The sequence below is a fragment of the Psammomys obesus genome, unplaced genomic scaffold (genome assembly GCF_907164565.1).
Source record: "Psammomys obesus unplaced genomic scaffold, mPsaObe1.curated_primary_1811, whole genome shotgun sequence".
Taxonomy (NCBI): Eukaryota; Metazoa; Chordata; class Mammalia; order Rodentia; family Muridae; genus Psammomys; species Psammomys obesus.
Genome location: NW_026594354.1, coordinates 1,009,756 through 1,028,853, shown reverse-complemented (window position 1 = coordinate 1,028,853; position 19,098 = coordinate 1,009,756). Strand labels below are relative to the sequence as shown.

General features: G+C 39.3%; 2 protein-coding genes across 4 annotated transcripts in view; one reads left to right on the top strand and one right to left on the bottom strand.

Annotated features, from left to right (window-relative positions):
* Nucleotides 1-1,212: 1,212 nt before the first annotated feature.
* Nucleotides 1,213-3,669, top strand: Klhl34 (kelch like family member 34). Its single transcript, XM_055618660.1, has one exon. It carries the CDS (start codon nucleotides 1,702-1,704, stop codon nucleotides 3,637-3,639), a length of 1,938 nt encoding a protein of 645 aa, XP_055474635.1. The 5' UTR covers nucleotides 1,213-1,701; the 3' UTR covers nucleotides 3,640-3,669.
* Nucleotides 3,670-6,536: 2,867 nt separating this feature from the next.
* Nucleotides 6,537-19,098, bottom strand: part of Cnksr2 (connector enhancer of kinase suppressor of Ras 2) — a 262,747-nt gene continuing 250,185 nt past the window's right edge. For 2 of the 3 annotated variants that reach the window (XM_055618652.1, XM_055618653.1), the window contains 2 exons: nucleotides 10,860-11,056; nucleotides 6,537-7,070 (listed from right to left, as the gene is read on the bottom strand). In XM_055618652.1, coding sequence (XP_055474627.1) covers nucleotides 6,858-7,070; nucleotides 10,860-11,056 — 410 coding nt within the window. In that variant the 3' untranslated portion in view covers nucleotides 6,537-6,857. Of the gene's footprint in view, nucleotides 7,071-10,859; nucleotides 11,057-17,448; nucleotides 18,534-19,098 lie in introns of those variants that run through there. The other variant, XM_055618650.1, reaches the window with a different exon arrangement.

The following is a 19,098-nucleotide window of genomic DNA, read 5'->3' as shown; positions in this document are numbered from 1 at the left end:
AGCAGGAAGCAGGCGATGGACAGGGGGCTCTTAGTTACCATTTCTGCTCTGGTTGTTTCTTATAAAAAAATCACTGGGAGGAGAGGAGGGAGGGGGCTACAATAGAATGTAAAGTGAATCAGTCAGTCAATCAATCAATCAATCAATCACTTGGTAAGGAAAGGCCTTAGGAACTTGAGCTTTGCAATTTTCCTGCCCGTTATCTTGTCATCACATTGAGGATGCAGTAGCCAGTCATTAGATTACAGCACGGAAAATCAGATAGAGGAAACTAGAAGAAATTGCATTCTTTTTGAGAAGCTGTCATTCCAAGAGAAAACTCTAGTTAGTCACAACTACTTCTTCCTCCACGTTGCAAACAGATGGGTTTTACTAGGATACCCAAGAGACCTCCTCTCGGATCAGAAGGATCAGAAGGCAGGGGCTGGGGAGCAAATTCCTTGCAATGTGAAAGCAGGCAGCTTGGGAGACTCCACCCGCACTGGGATCTACACATGTCCCTGAATCGCACATAGGTGAGTGCAGGTGATGGACATGCAAGTGGGGCCCAGAACTTGGGGTTTTTTCTCCTTTAGCTCTTGCTAGAGTCTTCTGTGAGCAGAGGCCTCCTCTTACGTGTCAGTGTGCAAAACTGCCCTTTAATCCCCGCTTGCTTGCTCCCTATTAATTGACCAATTAGGACATCTTTAAAGCTGAAAGATGAGCCTGGGGTTTCTTTTCCAGACATAGGAGCACTAAGAGGTCCTCCAGTCCAGCCAGGTATCCTTCCCAACACATCACCAGGCCAAGAGTCCTAAGAGACTCTGACCTTTTTTGGAGCTTTTGCCACCCTTCCCTCCTCTCAGTGTTCCAGGGAACCCCCTTCCCTGCCTGCAGTGACTGGAGGCCCCTTGGGTCCGGTCACAGAAGTCAATGCCCTGGCTCAGGAAGCTTCCTGCTGGGCCGCTAAAGGATTCGCAGCCAGCAGCCGGGGCGCGGGGCGGGGCGGGTCTCCGCGCGCCAGCGGGCCCAGGCGAGCACTATTCCTGTCTCGGTGAGCTACCGGCATGTTATGTGCAGCGCCCAGTCACGCTCCCAACCCTCTACGCTGACCGGCGCTCCCTCCAGTGCCGCAGACTTTGATTTGATCCTCCTCACGGAGCAAGCTCACCCCCCCCCCCCCCAGGCCCCTAGCAGTTGCCCTTGGACTGCACGGGTGTCCACAGACCAGATTCTAAGGCTCCTTGTTCAGAGTCATCATCCTGCACTCCCGGGGGCACTTACAATAGGGCCACATCTGCGCTGTCTGGCCTGTTGGAGATCCAGCACCCTCGACCTCTCCAGGTGATGGTGCAGGCCACCGCCGCTCCTGGTGTGCAAGTGTGGGCTCCCCAAATTGTGTAGCGGAGAGGGCTTTGGGCAACGCGTTGTCAAGCTCAGCAACGGCTGGAACCAAGCCTCGCAATATTGGGAAGACTCTGAAATCCACACCCTCTGCTACTAGAGACTTTTGGAAATCGTCTCCAGATCTTAAGTTGTCTGAGAGGGGCACGGAGCAACTGCCGAATCTGGATGAAGGAAACTATGTTTTAAGCTGAGCAGACAAAAATCAGCCTTTGCTAGGGGCTCTGCAGCTGGATAGTGGAGGTGGGGGTTTTGAGTCACTGGGATGTCTCCAGCTGTTCCTGGCTGGCTCCATCCCAGCTTCCCGCCTTGGGCGTCATGAGTTACTTCCTGTCTTACTGCAAAACTCACGGCAGCTCTCTCCTCACCGGCTACCAGGCCCTACGTGCTGAGGGTTTCTTGTGTGATGTGACACTGGAGGCTGAGGGCAGTGAGTTCCCAGCGCACAGGTCACTTCTGGCATGCTCCAGCGACTACTTTAGGGCCCTGTTTAAGGGTCACACCCAGGAATCAAGGGCTCCTGTAATTCACCTGCATGTGCCTTCTGCAGCCGGCCTACAGCGCCTGCTGGACTTCATCTACACTGCCTGGCTTCCCCTCTCCTTGGACACCGTGGAGGACACTCTGGAGGCTGCCAGCTACCTGCAAGTCACCGAGGCCTTGGGGTTGTGTAGCCACTACCTGGAATGCCATCTTGCCCCAGAGAATTGCTGCTTTACTGCCAATGTGGCTGCTCGCTTTGGCCTGGCCCGCACTCTAGGTGCAGCTGAGCGCTACATAGTGCGCCACCTGAAGGAGCTGTTTCTGATGGGCACTGGCCCCTCGGGGCTGCTGGAACTCAATCCTATATCAATGAAGGCTGTGCTGGGTGCCCCCGACGTGGCACGGGTGACTGAGACGCAGTTGCTGGGCCTGACACTAGCCTGGCTGAGGCAGGAGCCTATGACCCAGCGCCTGGCACACAGTTCAACACTGCTTGGATGTATCCACTTTGGCCTGGTGCCTGCTGGTGTGCTGCGGCGCGTGTACTCCGGGTCTGGCCTTACATTACCTACTGGGATCAAGGGCCTCATCATCCAGGCCCTCAATTACCACACAGCACCCTCCCGCCAGCCGCTCCTGCAGGGAGAACAGACTAGTGTCCGGAGCCCCCAGACCCGCATCTTGCTGGTTGGTGGTCTCAGGGCTAGGGAGACAGTAACTGAGGAAATCCTGGTCTTACCGGAGGTAGTTCGAAATCGGCGCCCTGCCCCTGAGCCAGAGGAAGAGGAGGGAGAGGAGGAAGAAGAGATGGAGGAAGAGAAGGAGTGGGAGCTCACCCAGGATGTAGTGTCCTTCGATGTATACAACCACAGCTGGCGCAGCCTGACACGGCTGCCCACACCACTGCTAGGCCACAGTGTATGTACCACTGGCAACTTTCTATTTGTCCTTGGAGGGGAGAGTCTTTCTGGTAGCCCATCTAGTTCCCTGGCTGATGGCCCAAGGCCAGTCACGGCCTTAGTGCACCGTTATGACCCACGCTTCCACACCTGGACAGAGGTGCCTGCTATGAGAGAAGCGAGGGCCTACTTCTGGTGTGGTGTGGTAGGAGAGTGTCTCCTGGCCGTTGGAGGCCTGGGCACCTGTGGTGAGGCGCTGGCCTCCGTGGAGATGTACGACCTTCGCAGGGACAGCTGGATGGCAGCTGGGGAGCTACCTCGGGCACTGCATGGTCACGCGGGTGCTGTCGGGGACCATGGTGTTGTGTACATCTCCGGGGGCAAGGCCGGCACTGGTGAAGGAGGCACTAGTAGCCTCCGGGATATGTATTCCCTTAGCCCCGGAGAGAAGGTGTGGAACAAGAGGGCACCCATGGGCACAGCTCGCTATGGGCACCACCTTGCGGTGCTGCGAGGTGCAGTGTTTGCCTTTTTGGGAAGATATGAGCCCTTCTCTGAGATTGAACGCTATGATCCCAGCACAGACCAGTGGACTCGGTTGAGGTCACTACCCTATGACCGCTTCTGCTATGGACTCGCTGTGGTAGAAGAGACAGTGCTGCTGCTGGGTGGTCTCAAGTGGCGGGACTCACGCCAGGTCCCTACCCGTAACGTAGTAGGTTATGACCTTGACTTGGACCGTTGGGAGGACATAGGCTGTGTGCTTCCCTGGCCATGGAGTGGCCTTCAGTGTGCAGTGCTGCAGCTGGCGGAGGGTTGGGAGGAGACAAGGGAGGGAAAGCCTGAAGAGGTGCTAGATTTCGTGCTGAAGTGAACAGGTGAGCACGGTTTTCAGAGGATTGAAGGGAAAGTTGTTCTTGACCTTGTTTGTAGAGCAATGTTTTTCCCCTAAGAATTGGGACTCTGATAGAGCTCTTCTGAGGGGTGAGGAGGCAAACAAGGCCTTGACCAAAGAGTAACTCTTCCCCTTCAACTGCAAATGGCAGTCAGGAATCGTGAGGTGCAAAGATATGAATCAGCTTTAGTTGATTGAAGAGTTTTCAGAAAGACAGACTCGTCCTGGTCTAGAGTTGGACTTTTGAAAATAGGAACTTATTTCCCTCCCTAAAGCATTTTTCAGGTACCTGTGAATACTTTTGTTTCCCCTCCAAAAAAAAAAAAAAGTACAGCTAGTTGCACACAAACCACTGAAAACTGTTGGCTTTAGCAGCTGTAATGATAGTCCCAGAAGACCTGATGAAATTGTGAAGGTGTGCGTGCGCGCGTGCCTGCTTAAACAGCATGGAATGGTTTGTGCGGAGAAAAATGATTTTTATGGTGCAGAGCCGTGGTTATAGTACTGTTCGGACAGTTTAATATTGATATGGAACTGAGAAGGAAAAAAAAATTTCAGAAAAAGCATTTCTTTGAGAAACTACTCCTAGGTCATTTTTTCTCCCTGTCCCATCCCCATCTGCTTTTACACTGGCTTAGGGGCAGCTTATTAATTTAGACATATTTTAGCAACACTTAGCCACAATATACTACATCCGTGAGTAGAAAATTAGCTTATTGTTGGTGGACTCCCCTTATGTCCCCCCCCCCAAAAAAAAAAAAGAATGAGTAGGTGAAGTTTTCATAGTTCTGTCAGGTCAATGGGATGACAGCTTGAGGTCTCAAGGTCTCAGAGGAGCTCTTGGTAAGCTCTGAACAGGTGTTCCCTCTGGCTTGTGCTATTAGTGAGGTGGCAGAGTGCGAACTTGTGACTGGGGAGGTGGTAGTAAGGGTGGCTGGGTGATTAGGTCACAGAGAAATGTGGTAAGCCCTTTGCATGAAGAAAGTAGAAAGTAGGTGCCTTAGAAGGATTCATTAAGAGCTGAGTTTATTCGACTTCAGTTTACACTGCTGCCTCTCTCCGAGATTTAAAACTAAATGCAATAGAATGTACAGATAGATAGTGTTAAAAGGTTTCTTTCATGCTAGGCTAGTCACCAGTTTTATAAAATTCATTAATTTAATTTTGACCAGTAAAATAACAGCTGACTTTACAAAATTAGAAGCTGCTTACTAGCAACAGAGCTAGTCTTCCCACCAACTGCTTGTTATTTGCAGGCTGTTTGTCCACTCTACACGTGATATGTCCATCATGTACAAATATTTTTAAGTGAAGATACACATTGGTCTAGTAAACATCAATATGCCTAAACAACTGTAACAAGCACACTTCATTTTACGACAAGAGGGTTTTTGTTTGTTTGTTTGTTTTCTCTCTCTTACATATATAAAATCCCACAAATTTAATGTGTGTCAATAACCATGCAGTAAATAAATGTTTTTACAAAGAGGGTATTTTAAATAATAAAAATATTACACTGGACCCAAAATTCCATACAAACATTAATGCGTGTTTCTCATCCATTCTGACTAAATATAGGATTACTGAAAATGTGCTGTAGAAAGGCCACTCTCCTGTACAGTTGTGCAAAGTCTGCAAAACGATAGTGATTTAATGTGATTTCAAAAGCAAAGAAAAAGATCCCACTGTGTAGTTTTTACTTTCTTCTCTACAGCAAAAATATTCACTGGCATATATCTGAACTCTTAGAAATGTAAGTACATTCACTGAGCTGTACAGGCAACAGGATAAAGCTAATCAGAAGTAGATTTTAGGATATAGAATAATAAAGGAGGGTCTTTTCCTCCCGAAAAAACAGCAAATTGTGACTTGTACATTATGCAGCCACACACTAAAAAGCAGCAAGTCACTTTCATGCTGTGGTCACTTTCCAAAAACTAGACACGCAGAAATGGCAATATATGAAGAGGACTTTTTCATAGACTCCACCCATTCTATAAACAATTCAGGACTGTAGGAAAAACCTCTAAGTGTTTGATCTCAGGTCACTCAATGTCATAACTCCCTGAATGGCTGGAATCCTCTGTTCCTTAGTAGAGAAGCCCATTAACGTTGTTCAACATTGTTTTCTCTATTGAAACTTCTACCGGCCATGTCTAAATGTATTTTACTTTCCCATTTGATGTATAATTACAGAAGTTTTTTTTTTTTAACAGATCAAGGGTAAATTGGAAACTTCCTGGAAATTTCATTTCAGTGTATACCTAGTCTTTTAAAAGTTAAGAGTTCAAAAAACATGAGTTTGGGCTGAAATTGTGTGTGTGTGTGTGTGTGTGTGTGTGTGTGTGTGTGTGTGTGTAGCTATTAGCTGCCTTTCTGGGTGAATTAAGTCTGTTTTAAAAAATCCATTCTTAAATTCTTCTGTACACAATCAGCATTTCGTCACTACAAAAATAAAGGAAGATTTAAACCAAGAAAATAAAGCAGCTCTATCTTCAATTTTAGTCTTAGTTACAAAAACATCTTACAAAGCTTTGCCCTGATACACCATGCAGTGGTTCTCATAGATTTGGAATAGTACCTCCATTAACCAGTTAGCACAAGTTAATAGATGATTAAGACGGATATTAGCTACCTGAACTTTTCTTATGCTGATGCTCTTCTGGTTTGCTTAACTCTTCTATACGCACCTACATTTCACAAAAATAAAACTACAGCATTAAACTTTGTGCAATGTTTAAGAAAATTCTTAGAACATTTTAATAAATATAAAAAGGTTTAAATTCTTTCCCACCCACAAGGATATCTGCACCTGGAAAAATTGTGATTTACATCTGAAGTTTCATTTATATAAAATTAACTTAAAGGGAGAAAAGATGATCTCAGATAGAAAAGTGCCTTTTTGTGGTTTTTCTACTTGACGATCACCTATATTCAGAATTGTTTGCAAAAGTTAATTTAAGTCATTAAAGATAGTTGATTTTGCACATGGTAAACATAAGCTGAGCACTGACTGCATATAAAACATACAAAAGCTCTTTAAAGACAGTGGTAATGTGACCATGTATGCTCTGTTTCATATAGTTTGGTAACATTAAAGTATAGCTTGTCAAGTGTCTGACACATCGAGAAAAAACTACCTTATGGACTTGTTCAGAGTACCAGCAGGTACTAGATGGCCTTGAGTTGGAATTCACTTACACATGCGTCTCAATGTATGAATGAGTATGTGTTAGAGAAGTGATAACATCTACTTCAGAGGAAATACTTTGTGGGTCATTTGAGGTGGTGTTTTGACAGATATCCAAGAAAAGGTCGAGGTACATCTGCTTCCATTGTTGGAATTCTTTAGATGTCAAGTCTGGATTGTCTAGGACTTTATCAATAATGGCCACTTCCCCTTCTCTGGCCTGAAAAGCAAAAGAATTCAGTAGTTAAGATGGGGGTGAACTTCTATCAAAAGTTGAAACATGTTAATGTGCCAATGAATTCAGAAGCCTCTTAGAAACAGATTTGACATACTCACATTCAGTTTAGACTAGGATCACAGTGTATCTTTTTCCTAATTCAGTGGCATGTCTTGGATTGCTTGTATGTAACTTTTTATTCTTGGCTGTTCCTACTTACCATCTCTGCTTATGAAAACCTTCAAGTTTTAAGATAGAACTTAAAAGTCTCTCGTTTCTTCAAACCTTCCTTAAACACTCAAAGAGAGAGTTTTTTTCCTCTATGATGTCTGTGTAACATCCTGTCTGTGCCATCAAATGGACTTATCACCTCTTGAGTTACTCTGGAACTTGTCCTGCCTTTCCTTCTTCATGGTAAACTCCTCATGTTCCAGTGAGAGTAAACAGGGCCTCCTGTTGCTGTAAACACAGAACACTTGCCCTGTGACTATAAAGGATCCCTCCCAATAGCACTTGGACCTATAATGAACAATGCTTCTCCCTTCATAATGGATGGCTAGGCTTCAGCTGGCAACTAAGCTTCATTTTGGTTTAACTCTCAATGGTACAGCTATTAACTGTAGAACAAGAGGATTTCTCTTGAGGAAGGGTGAAGATACTTTGAGAAAACCAGCCTTGTCTTTCATAGATCTAACAAAGGGCTGAAAGAGCCCTGAAAATGTTCTGCAGGAGGGAAAAGCATAGCTCTCCATCAGAATTGGGAGGAAAAGAAGTCAACAGTGAGCCTAAGAAGTGGCTAGGGTGAGTGAGGAGCCAAGATATTAAATAGGTAGACTGACGATGCTGGAAGTTGCCTATGGAGGGATCTAAGATCTATTCTTGGGAATGTTTAGTTGTTCCTCTGTAATGGAAGATTTTATAATCTACTATTTTCCAGGCCCTCAAAATACTCCATCATTTTTTTTTTTTTAGCTAGCAAGGGGAACTTAAAAATTTTTTATTAGTAACTTTTGTCATTATCTTTCTGTGTCCTAGAACAGCAGAAGAGTCAAACACGGCTCATTGATTGATGGTGACTCTTTGCTTCTTCTTAAACTCAACATTTACAGAGGCTCATAATCTAGCCGTAGGACAAAAATATTGTAGGTTATTTACAGAACATAAAAGATGAAAAAAGAGAGAGAAGAAAAAGCAGAAGTAAGAAGGGAAGGGAAAAGGAGAGAGAGAGAAACATACAAGAACCAGGTATTTAAGATATTCATATATGGCAAAAAGGTGAGGGACACAAATGAACTCAATATTACTCCAGGCTTTTTGTCTCATACTGCTTAGTTTGGACACTTTTATCTTATTTGTCTTTTGCTTATATATTTTGGTTTCAGATTTTGTGTTTCTCTCGGTTTGTATGTTTCTTGTTTGTTTTTCAGAGAGAGAGAGAGAGAGAGAGAGAGAGAGAGAGAGAAATAATGTGGAATTGAGTGGGGAGGATCTGGGAAAAGTTGGAGGAGAGGAAAAGCATGATCAGAGTAAGTTGTGTAAAAATCTCGACAAAAGAAGGTAAAAACCAAACTAAGGTAGGAAGGTTAGGATATCTTTGGAATACAGTTGGTCAATAGAATTCATAATTCTTATGATTATTATAGCTCTCCTTAGAATTGTGGCATTAGCTCCCAAAGTCAATTAACTGTTCCACTGATTAGGAATAACACCTGCAGGAATACCATAAAGTTAATTGACTCTGAATCCTTGGTATTACCTTAAGACATTTCAAATCATTAGTTTTCCATTGCACTTCTTTATTTATTACTCATCTCTATTCCAAAACTACAATTTGAAGATGCTGTGGGTTTAAAATACTTCTCTAAGAAAGTCCTTTGACATTTTAAAATTCTGAATTACTATGCTATACATTCTGTATGGAAAGTTTTTTTCTGTTTGTTTTGTTTTAGTTTTCATAATTTGTGTGCTATAGGACGTGCTCAGGTGTTTTTTTTTTTTGCTTGCTTGTTTAATTTTTTTATTCATTACAATTTATTCACTTTGTATCCTAGATGTAGTCCCCTTCCTCATCCCCATCTAATACTGCCTTCCCTCCCTTTTCTCCTCCTATGCCTGTCCCCCAATCCACTGATAGGGGAGGTTCTCCTCCCCTTCCATCTGACAATAGCCTATCAGGTCTCATTACATCAGGACTGGCTGTACTGTGTTCCTCTGTGGTCTGGTAAGGCTACCCCCAACTCAGGGAGAGGTGATCAAAGAGCCAGCTACTGAGTTCATGTAAAAATCAGTCTCTGTTCCCCTTCCTAGGGAGCCCATTTGGAGACTGAGCTGCCACGGGCTACATCTGTACAAGGGTTCTAGGTTATCTCCATGCATGGTCCTTGGTTGGAGTATCAGTCTCAGAAAAGATCCCTGGGCCCAGATATTTTGGTTCTGTTGCTCTCCTTGTAGAGTTCTTGTCCCCTCCAGGTCTTTCTATCTCCCCTTTCTTTCATAATATTCCCTGCACTCTGCCCAAAAATTGGGTATGAGTGTCAGCATGTGCTTTAATACCCTGCTGGGTAGAATCTTTCAGAAGCCATCTGTAGTAGGTTCCTGTCTTGTTCCTTGTTTTCTCCTTCTCCCTATGTCTATCCCATTTACATTTCTGAGTAAGGATTGAGCATCTTACCCAAGGTCCTCCTTCTTGCTTAGCTTCTTTAGGTATGCAGATTTTAGAATGATTATCCTATATATATGTCTAATATCCAATTTTAAGTGAGTATATACCATGTGTGTCTTTCTGCTTCTGGGATACCTCACTCAGGATGATCATTTCTAGGTCCCACCATTTGCCTGCAGATTTTATGATTTCCTTGTTTTTAATAGCTGAGTAGTATTCCATTGTGTAAATGTACCACAATTTCTGTTCCCATTCCTCCGTTGATGGACATCCGGGTTGTTTCCAGATTCTGGCTATTACAAATAAAGCTGCTAAGAACATGGTTGAGCAAATGTCTTTGTTGTATACTTGAGCATCTTTTGGATATATGCCTAGGAGTGCTATAGCTGTACCTTGAGGTAGCATTATTCCTAATTTTCTGAGAAAGTGCCAAATTGCTTTCCAAAGTCCTTTCCTCCTTTTCCTTATCCACACAATAGACTCTCTCCTGTGACAACTTCCTTCTTTAACTTCTGCTTCTCTCTTCCCTTGTCATTACCACCTGCTTCCCAAACAAGGAGTGGCATAAGAAAAATGAAAACACTGTCAAGCACCTACACAAGTATATAATGTAAAGATAATATGTGCATTAGGAACTGATAATGCGAACAGAACAGTTGTGCAATCTCTGCATGGAACATGGTGACTGTAGCTTCAGTCCACATATATTGTAGTTTATTCACAAAACATTTCAAGCCCCTTTACAATTCTAGATGTATACCATGTGCCTTTCATATCTTTTGTAATTACATGGTAATTTACCATGTATGTAAATACATGGTAAACTCTTATGACCCCAAGACTGAGGAGTAAGAACAACCATACATTTTTTATTTTTAGAAGAAAGACTTAACCACATCTTATTTTCTCCTAAAACTAGGTCATGCAACGTTTAGCCAGTGACTTTGGACTTCAGTGAAAAATGGACAGGATTCCCTTCCAAGTACTCTGCTGCAGGTTTCTCCTATTTACATTGTCCTTCCTATAGCTCCCTGTTCTGTACCACTTAACCTATAATATCTGGTAATCAGTTTCAGTCCAAGAATGAATCTCCCCAAAGGAGAGTAAATGACTGTCCTTTAAGGACTTACCTTTAAAGTGCTTTTAAGAATTCTCAGCCTGTGCAGCTTTTCATTCATCACTGGATCATTACATCTTTTTATAAATGATAGCTTGTATTCCATCTTGGTTGAAATGCGATGTTCTCCTATTGGAGACAGACTGGCTTCTTCCAGCGCCCTGTACAAATCTTGTAAGGAGTCTCCTAACTTTTCTTCCCTATTTTCATCTGAGAGACAGGAAAGTGGGAGTGGGGTAAAGGATGGGGAGAATGGAGGGAAAGAGACAAATACACAATTTAATAAAGTTATTTTTGTAGCTTGAAAAATCTTCTAAATTTAGATCATCTGAAAAATAGTTTAATGAGTGATTAGGAAAACAGTCTAATACTTAAATATCCCTCAGAAATAAAATAAAACAAAATACCTCAAAGATGCTAGTTAGAATGGATAACATAGTTATGGACAGCCAATTATATTAGAAGGATTAAATAGGACTTATGATTCAAATAGCCTCTTGAGAGAAAAATAATCACACATATCTTGGATTCAAAGTGTAACTGTACATAACACGAAATGCTACTTCATATAGTTTAGTATTTTAAGACAACAATTAATAAACACAGAAATGCTATTTAATAGAGTTCTGCTGGTTAACTAATACTGATGATTTTCGTTTTTCAGATGGAATGTTATTTGTTGGCATATATATGATTTCAATTATGCAGTTATTTAACAAATTTTTAGATTTTATATGACTGCCATAGCCTGGTACATCATCAATATAGTAACTTATCATAAGTTATTATCAAAAATAATGTCTTGATTTTTAGGCAGAAGCTCACTGTGTAGGCCAGAGTGTCCTGCAATTCTTTATGTAGCTCAGGCCGCACCCTGCAACACATGAGGCTGGCCTCAACTTCATGGTAATCCTTTTGCCTCTGTCTGCCAAGTGCTGGGATTACAGTTATAAGCCACCATGCTCAGCAATAGCAATGTTTTAAATTAAATTAAAATGAAGCACATGAATGTATTTACATACAAATGTAAAGAAATTTGTGACATGTACTAATAGAATTTATAACATTTAAAAAATTTGACAGGAAAATACTCCACTTAAATATTTTTGAGAAAAATTAAGACAGTTACAAGTATGGATTTTCAATCTAGAGGATCAAATAAAAGTGTCATCTTACTTTAAAATTGTCTGAATAATGATGTTAAATCAATTAGAAACATATCAATTTGTTTGTCATAGAAGTAACAAAAATGAACTAGGATTCTTCTTTGGGTAGCAGCAGGGTCTTGAGGAATACTTCTTTTACTGGCCCAAAGCAGAAACATAGAATGTTATTTATTCCACCATTGTCCATATGATATTAAGCTTTTTGATACAGTTTTAAAAGTAGATTCCCTAATTAACAATAACACTAATGAACATTTATTTGTGCCAAGCAATAGGATAAATGCCTAACATTCATGATTTCATTTGCTTTTCACAATGGTACTAAGAAAATTTTAATTTATATCAGGGGAGATATTTGCTTAAGTTCATAATCTCATATAAATGGTGGAATTAGAATTTAATAATTTAAAGTGTGTATTTAATTGGATGTGCCAGTTGAGTCAACTCCTTTAACATGCAGCATTCTAAACACTTAATGTTTTGCATGCAATCTTTTAAAAAAAAATACTGTGCTTTCCACAAAAAAAGTTTAACTGGATACAAACTACACACAGACAGTAAGACTTGAGTTGAACTACATAAAGTTGAACTACATAAAAATATTTCTGTGTGCTCATATTTTGGCAAAGGAGATGAACGTCAGAGATAGAACACTTAAGAGGGTGACAAGTTATACTCAGGATTTGTGTCAACTATGGACAGCATCCTTTGGGTTATGCTAAGAATGCTCTAAACATGTTTTAAAAGAGTATATCTAAAACTGCCCCCAAAGTTTAAAATAATGACTTAATTTTAAGGGGTTCACCTTTAGGAATAAAAAAAAAACAGTTTTGTTTAAATTCTGTGTTTAACGTTTTGCTCTTCCACTGAGCTTAGTAGCTGAGAATAGCTATGATTATTCAGTCTTTTTACTAGATAAATTCCTTATCTGTCAGCATAGGTTGTAATTGTATTCTATAATGAATTTTAATGCCTAAACATATCTCTTTTAAATTATGAAAATTCATTTGAATAAAATCTTTGAAAAATTCTCTGTTGGTTAATCCTTGAATATTTTCAGTACCTAGAGGAGTTTGATGGATGGGTGGATGGAAGCCTATGTAAAGAATGGATTCTCAAGTTAAAAGCAAGATGGTTTCATTATAGAGAATTTCAAATGAGAATGCCTAGGAGGAAGGAAGGCAGAAACTCATATGGTCATTATTGGTCACTAAAGGGAGCTGCAAAAATACAGATACATTTGAACAGAGTAATTTCATTTCGTAGAATCACAGTCCAGAAAAAAAACACTGAGGAATTACTTAATAATTATTGTATTTGCCTCAAGGCAAAATTGAATGTAAAGAAAGACGTAATTTATGAGAGTAGGGAGTTGGGTACCAGTAAGAAGCCTAACAGATGAGAATTATAGTACTTAAGGTATCAGGTGGCATAATGTATTATTACTTTTTTCAGTTCTAGAAAGAAGAAAAAAAAAGGATCTGGATTATAGTTTTAGAATTTAAGGAGGGTAGACTTGTTTTCACACAGTGATTTTTCTTTATTTTAAAAGAAATCTTTCTCATATTACCTAACACTGTAGGGCATATATATCTTGTTACATTTGACATAGTTTGTTCTTCTCTACATCTCTGTATCTCTGTCTTCCCACCTCTCTGCTGGGGATCAAATGAAGGTCTTGCACATACTAGGCAAACATCCTATCACTGAACTACATCTTCAGCCACTCCCTTACCCTAACTTTTAACATTATGGAATGCTGCAGAAGCTTTAATTTTTATACAATGTCAATGAAATTTTACTTTAAGAAGACTAAGCAAAGGTTAAATATAAAAATAACAGAAATAACTATTTAAAAAGCGTAAGCCTCCCCTGCCCCCTTAATATTATTTGGGAGAAAAGCATTCAACCAAAAGACAACATAATTCTACAAAGAATTTGGTTTGACAGCTGTACAAAAAGCCAAGCATGGGTCTGTATGTAGCACATATGCACAAGGAATCACAATGACACAGAACATGGAAACACTTTAAAATATAGCAGTTGAATGGTGTGGCTCCTACAAGAGCTAAGAAAGTCCCCCCTTAGTCCTCTACATACCACACATATATGCAACACTGCACGAGACACAGTAGTGGAATGAGTAAAGATGAGGGACTGGGAAGCCAGGCTACCACAAAATGTCATCAATGAGTTAACATTCTAAGACTACACAAAGAGTCCTTTTATTTTCCAAAGAAGGGAGGGGCAGGGTCACAATAGAAATCTGATTCACTGTGCTCAACAGTCAAAACAACACAGAACTCAACATTCAAGACAAAAACAGACCTTTATTTTCTTTTATAGTTTTCAATTGGTTTTCTTGATTTTTCTCAGATGAATATCAATTAAGTCTACAGGGCTACGGTTGCAGCTGAAAACATGAAAGCACCTTTATTTTCTTCTCTTTTTTGCCCTCTTCTTCATCTCCTTCACATTTCCCTTCAGGGTTCCTTCTCTTCTCAAATTTTGATTTTTCTTCTCTTAGAAGAAGCTTGGTTTGGAAGATGAGGCAAATACTTGGTGAGGCCTGCTTTCCAACTGAATTTCTTTCAATGTGCCAGTTCAGCCTTTGGAACACTGGCTAAAAACGAGCTCTTTTGCAATGAGTGAGTATTTCTGAAAATTGGTAAAGTGTAGACCACATTCAAATAAAAGGACATATATAGGAACCTTCTGTGATTCCCACTGAGAAAGTATATCACTGCTGCAATGACATTTTAATTGGTATCTAATTTATTCACGAAATATGGAACTATGAAGGAATAAAAATTCCCCAAACTGTATTTACATTTATAGCATAAAAACTTGTCCTGTATCAGATCATACATTAGAAAAATTCCATTTTATTAAAGCAGAGAACACTTACAAAGTCCCTTTTCTTATATAAAAAATCATTGACTGGTGGATTTGATGGTCAAAATGAAGATATTAATTTGCATTCTATGCAAAGGGATAATTCTTTCTGGCTGTACCATACTTGGCAGGAGTGAAAAAAAAAGTTCCTCTTTGGTGTCATTCATATTTTAGGACTCTAGGAACACAGGTAAGAATCACAATAATTCATTGGTTCTCTGCTGGTTGCATACAATTACCAGGTCGTTAACAAAATAAAGATTAGCTAATGAAAAATACTAGTTTTTTTGTAATATCTTGAAACTCCTTATAAGCACATTATAATGTATTTCTTAATTGTTCCAAAATTTTTGTTTAATGTATTCTATGCATTTAGGCTCAGTGGTTTCCAAACTTGTTTGATTGTTCACCCTTATAAGCTAAAACACTTGTGTTGTTCATAATGTATAAACATTTAGTAGTCTATATCAGTATATGCTATAAATATACACAAAAGAAACTGAAAAGAGATATAAAACCTGAGAACATCCCATTACTTTTTTCCTGTATGTTAATAGATTCTCTTTCAAAGATCTATAGTGTAAACAGAATTTGTGTCACTGCCATTTGCATTTCCCATTATCTATATGCCATAATGCCTCATGCTCTCAGCAAATTCAAATGGAGTGAGAGTTTTCTTTACTTTATAAATAAAACACTCCAAAGAAGATTCCCTATTAGGTGACTGTGTAATTACTAAAAGTCAGTAAGTATATTTTTCTTTGGTGAAAACTAAGGACAATAAAACCTCACTCTTGTTTTCTGATTTTCCTGCCACTGCAATAACAGTGTTAAAGCAGAGTGAAAGATGAAAACAAAACCAAGAAATATATCAATTGGGCTCTGAAGCCAACAATGGGAAATGCATTCTTGGTTCATGTTTTGGAAGATAATTGTATTCTTTCATAGAAACAGTTGTTCTTTCTGCAACACAGCTGTTTAATGATCAAAGAAGGTTGGGAAAGTTTAAATTACAAATGATAGAGAAGGCTAGACATAGTATGATTAGTCATCAGTCAAATCTGACTGGTATTTGTTCTTATACGACCAGAAAGCTTCTAAGCTGATCATATCAAGTATGTGGAACACTATTTTTGTCCCAAAGGATAACTGTCATTCACATTGTGATGGCAGGACTATTTTTATGAATACTAATTTACGATCTTGTCACAGAGAATAACTTATTTATTTGTAAGGTGATAGACTTTTAGCGACGTTAATGTCTTTGTAAGTTTTATCACTAAAAGTGATTAAATAACCAGTGGTTTACACCATAACTTGAATTATTTTAAAACACTAGCTATTTTAACTGAGGCCTTTATATCAATCAACTTGCTATGCCTAATTTTGTAAAACCTGGGAGGAAGGGAAGGCAGAGCTTATTATATTAGAAGAAGATTTTACAAGCTAGCTTTTAGTTTTTCCTTTGTAGCCAATTATTTAATAATTAGAAACCATTTACTTTCTTTTAGGCAAAATAATAACACTCATACATTACTATTAGGCAATAGTTTCTCGGGTAGAAAAAAAAATTGATTTTAATGAGTAAAATTTCCTTCTTTGAAGAGTACCAAATAAATGGATCTATCTATGTTTCTATGGTTTTCTTTTCTCTTTAGATAAGGTAAAGCCTGTACTTATATTAAGTATGTCCAGTGCCTATAACTGTCAATTCTTTTACAACAGTAAGCTTTACTTCCATAAGGCTGTGATAAAATAAATAAAGCTAAAGCTTATTTTACACATTTTCCTTTAAGTATTTCTGCCAAATTATGTAGTTTAACAAGAATTACATGACAGTGGTTGTATTTTCAGGGTACATTTTTTTAAAATGATGAATAATATAAATGGCAGAATGTTGGCATTCTTAGTACTGATTTACTAACCCTTAAGAAGGGATGGCTTTTTGAAAGGCAAACAAAGAAATGATTGACAGAATACAGATTTACCCACATAATTTAGAAAATGTAACCAATAAAATTGGAAGTCTAAGGCAGGAATTCATAATAGGGACAACTTCAAAGCCAAACTAAGGGATAATTTTATTTGAAAGTTAATACACAGTCACCATACTCATTAATGATAAAACCCCCTAAAATTTTTGAGATCATAGAATTTTACTAGGATTTAAACAGGGAGCATGACCCAAGAAAATTTCATTAATATTAAATGCCAATAAAATAAATTTGACTTATTTCTATATACCAAGAACCACCATTCTTTAGATATACGTAAAAACACATTAAAATGGTTAGAGCACAGAGGCAATTATAAGGCAGATCAATGTGATTTTTATTCACAACACAAATTTCATTTGTGAGAAAGAAGCATAGATTTTTTTTTTCTCATTAGAAAGATTTGCTATCAAGCATTCTTAGCAAATTATTTAGCTAACTAAAAAGATCTGGTACCAACTGGTAATATTTTTATTTTTAAGTAATTTATATTTTTACAGGTATTCATATTATGCAATACCACACACTGCAGCAACAGGAAGAAAAACATTTCTTAATACAATATTAAATTATTTTTTCACTGCACAGTATGAAATATCCATTAATTAGCATTAAATTATTACAGTGTATCTTATCCAACTAAAGGAAATTTCACATCTATTACAGAAGAAAAATAAGCAATATTGAGCCACAGGGGACCCAGTTACATAGTATTAAATAATATCTGAAGCTAGTTTAAAAGACATCCAGACAAAATACTTTTTCAAATATGGAAAACCATAGCCTATAGATTTGCAATATTTTACAGAAAAAGACTAGCTCATTCCAGCTTAAGAGGCGACATCACTTCTATGTAAGTGCCAAGAAAAGGGAGAAAGTTAGGATTTTAGCTGAGGAATCTAATAAAGCCTGGTATGAGTAATTTCCTTCATTGGTGTCACTGAAAGCAGTCTGCCTTACACCTGACTATGCTTTAATAATAGAATAAACATATGAGTTTCGGAGCAGGGTGTGTACACCTTGCCTTAATAGATTACACTTAATTTAGTATAATACAGCATGTCAAATTTTTAAAATGCAAATACACTTAACACAGATTTTGCTTCCACTGCTTTGCCTTAACCAGGACAAGAGTCCATTAAACAGACAGAATTTTCTAATTATCGGTGCTGATCCCTCTCTTCCTGTTGTCAGGAGAACACAACTGAAGTGTCGCCATAGAGCCCTTGCCCAGTCAAGACCCTTTACCCTCTGTTCTCCCATAGAAAGGGCAGTTTTTGGCTACTGTGTTCCATCTTGATTGGCTTTGGTCTTATGCTAGTCCCACTGTCGAATGCTCCAATTCTTCTTAAGAGTGGCCTGCCCTCTTAATATCCCTTTACGGAGGCCCCAAATCCACAACACTTGATGATCTAAGCTTTTTACAAGTCTGTTTTCTGTTATAAACAGCAAGGACGAGGCCATTTTAGTTGCTTGCAAGAGGTTGATGTTGAGTCTGCGCCGTGCCGACTCTCTTCCATCTAAATTCTCTAAACATTAGCTTATCAATCTGTGATTCCAATGGTTGAGTGCCAACAGAAGTGGATCCGATTTGGCATGGAGAGGTTCTACCAACTCTCGCAGTGTATTAGCCTAATATAATAAAGCAGTGATACAATATGATGAAAGACCTGCGAGTGCCATTATTCCAAAGCACATCAGTATTTGTATTAGAAATACCATCATGCAGTACCCATGAAGAGAAAACAGAAAAAAAATATGCCTAGAACTGCCCATGGTTGTAATACCATAATGTCTTTCAGTTGGCATGCAAGTCTACTTGGCCATAAAGGGGACCAATTTTGATTTAGTTTGATTGTTTGGAGTGCCAATCTTCCAACTATATACAACAATAAACACACAAATCTTTTCCCACCTCTAACTTGTACATACACATCTATAGTTTGACTCAGAAAAGTCCACTAAAGGACTCTCCACACAGATGCAAAACCACCAGTCTTTTAAAAAAAAATCAAAATGGATTTCTATGTTTTCCTCATTTTCACTCAGTCAGAAGGCTGTCTTACAGCTTTGACACAAATGCTACTACTGTCCTGTTCCAGAGAAAGTAGCCTAGCTCGTTTTGTTCTGATTAGGAAGCCTCACAGTAAATGATACAAAGTGAAAAGAAACAATACACATGACAAAAAGATGACTT

Bases quoted from the DNA above. Each gene is read 5' to 3' on its own strand.
- Klhl34 (XM_055618660.1), top strand. From the start codon at position 1,702: ATGAGTTACTTCCTGTCTTACTGCAAAACTCACGGCAGCTCTCTCCTC.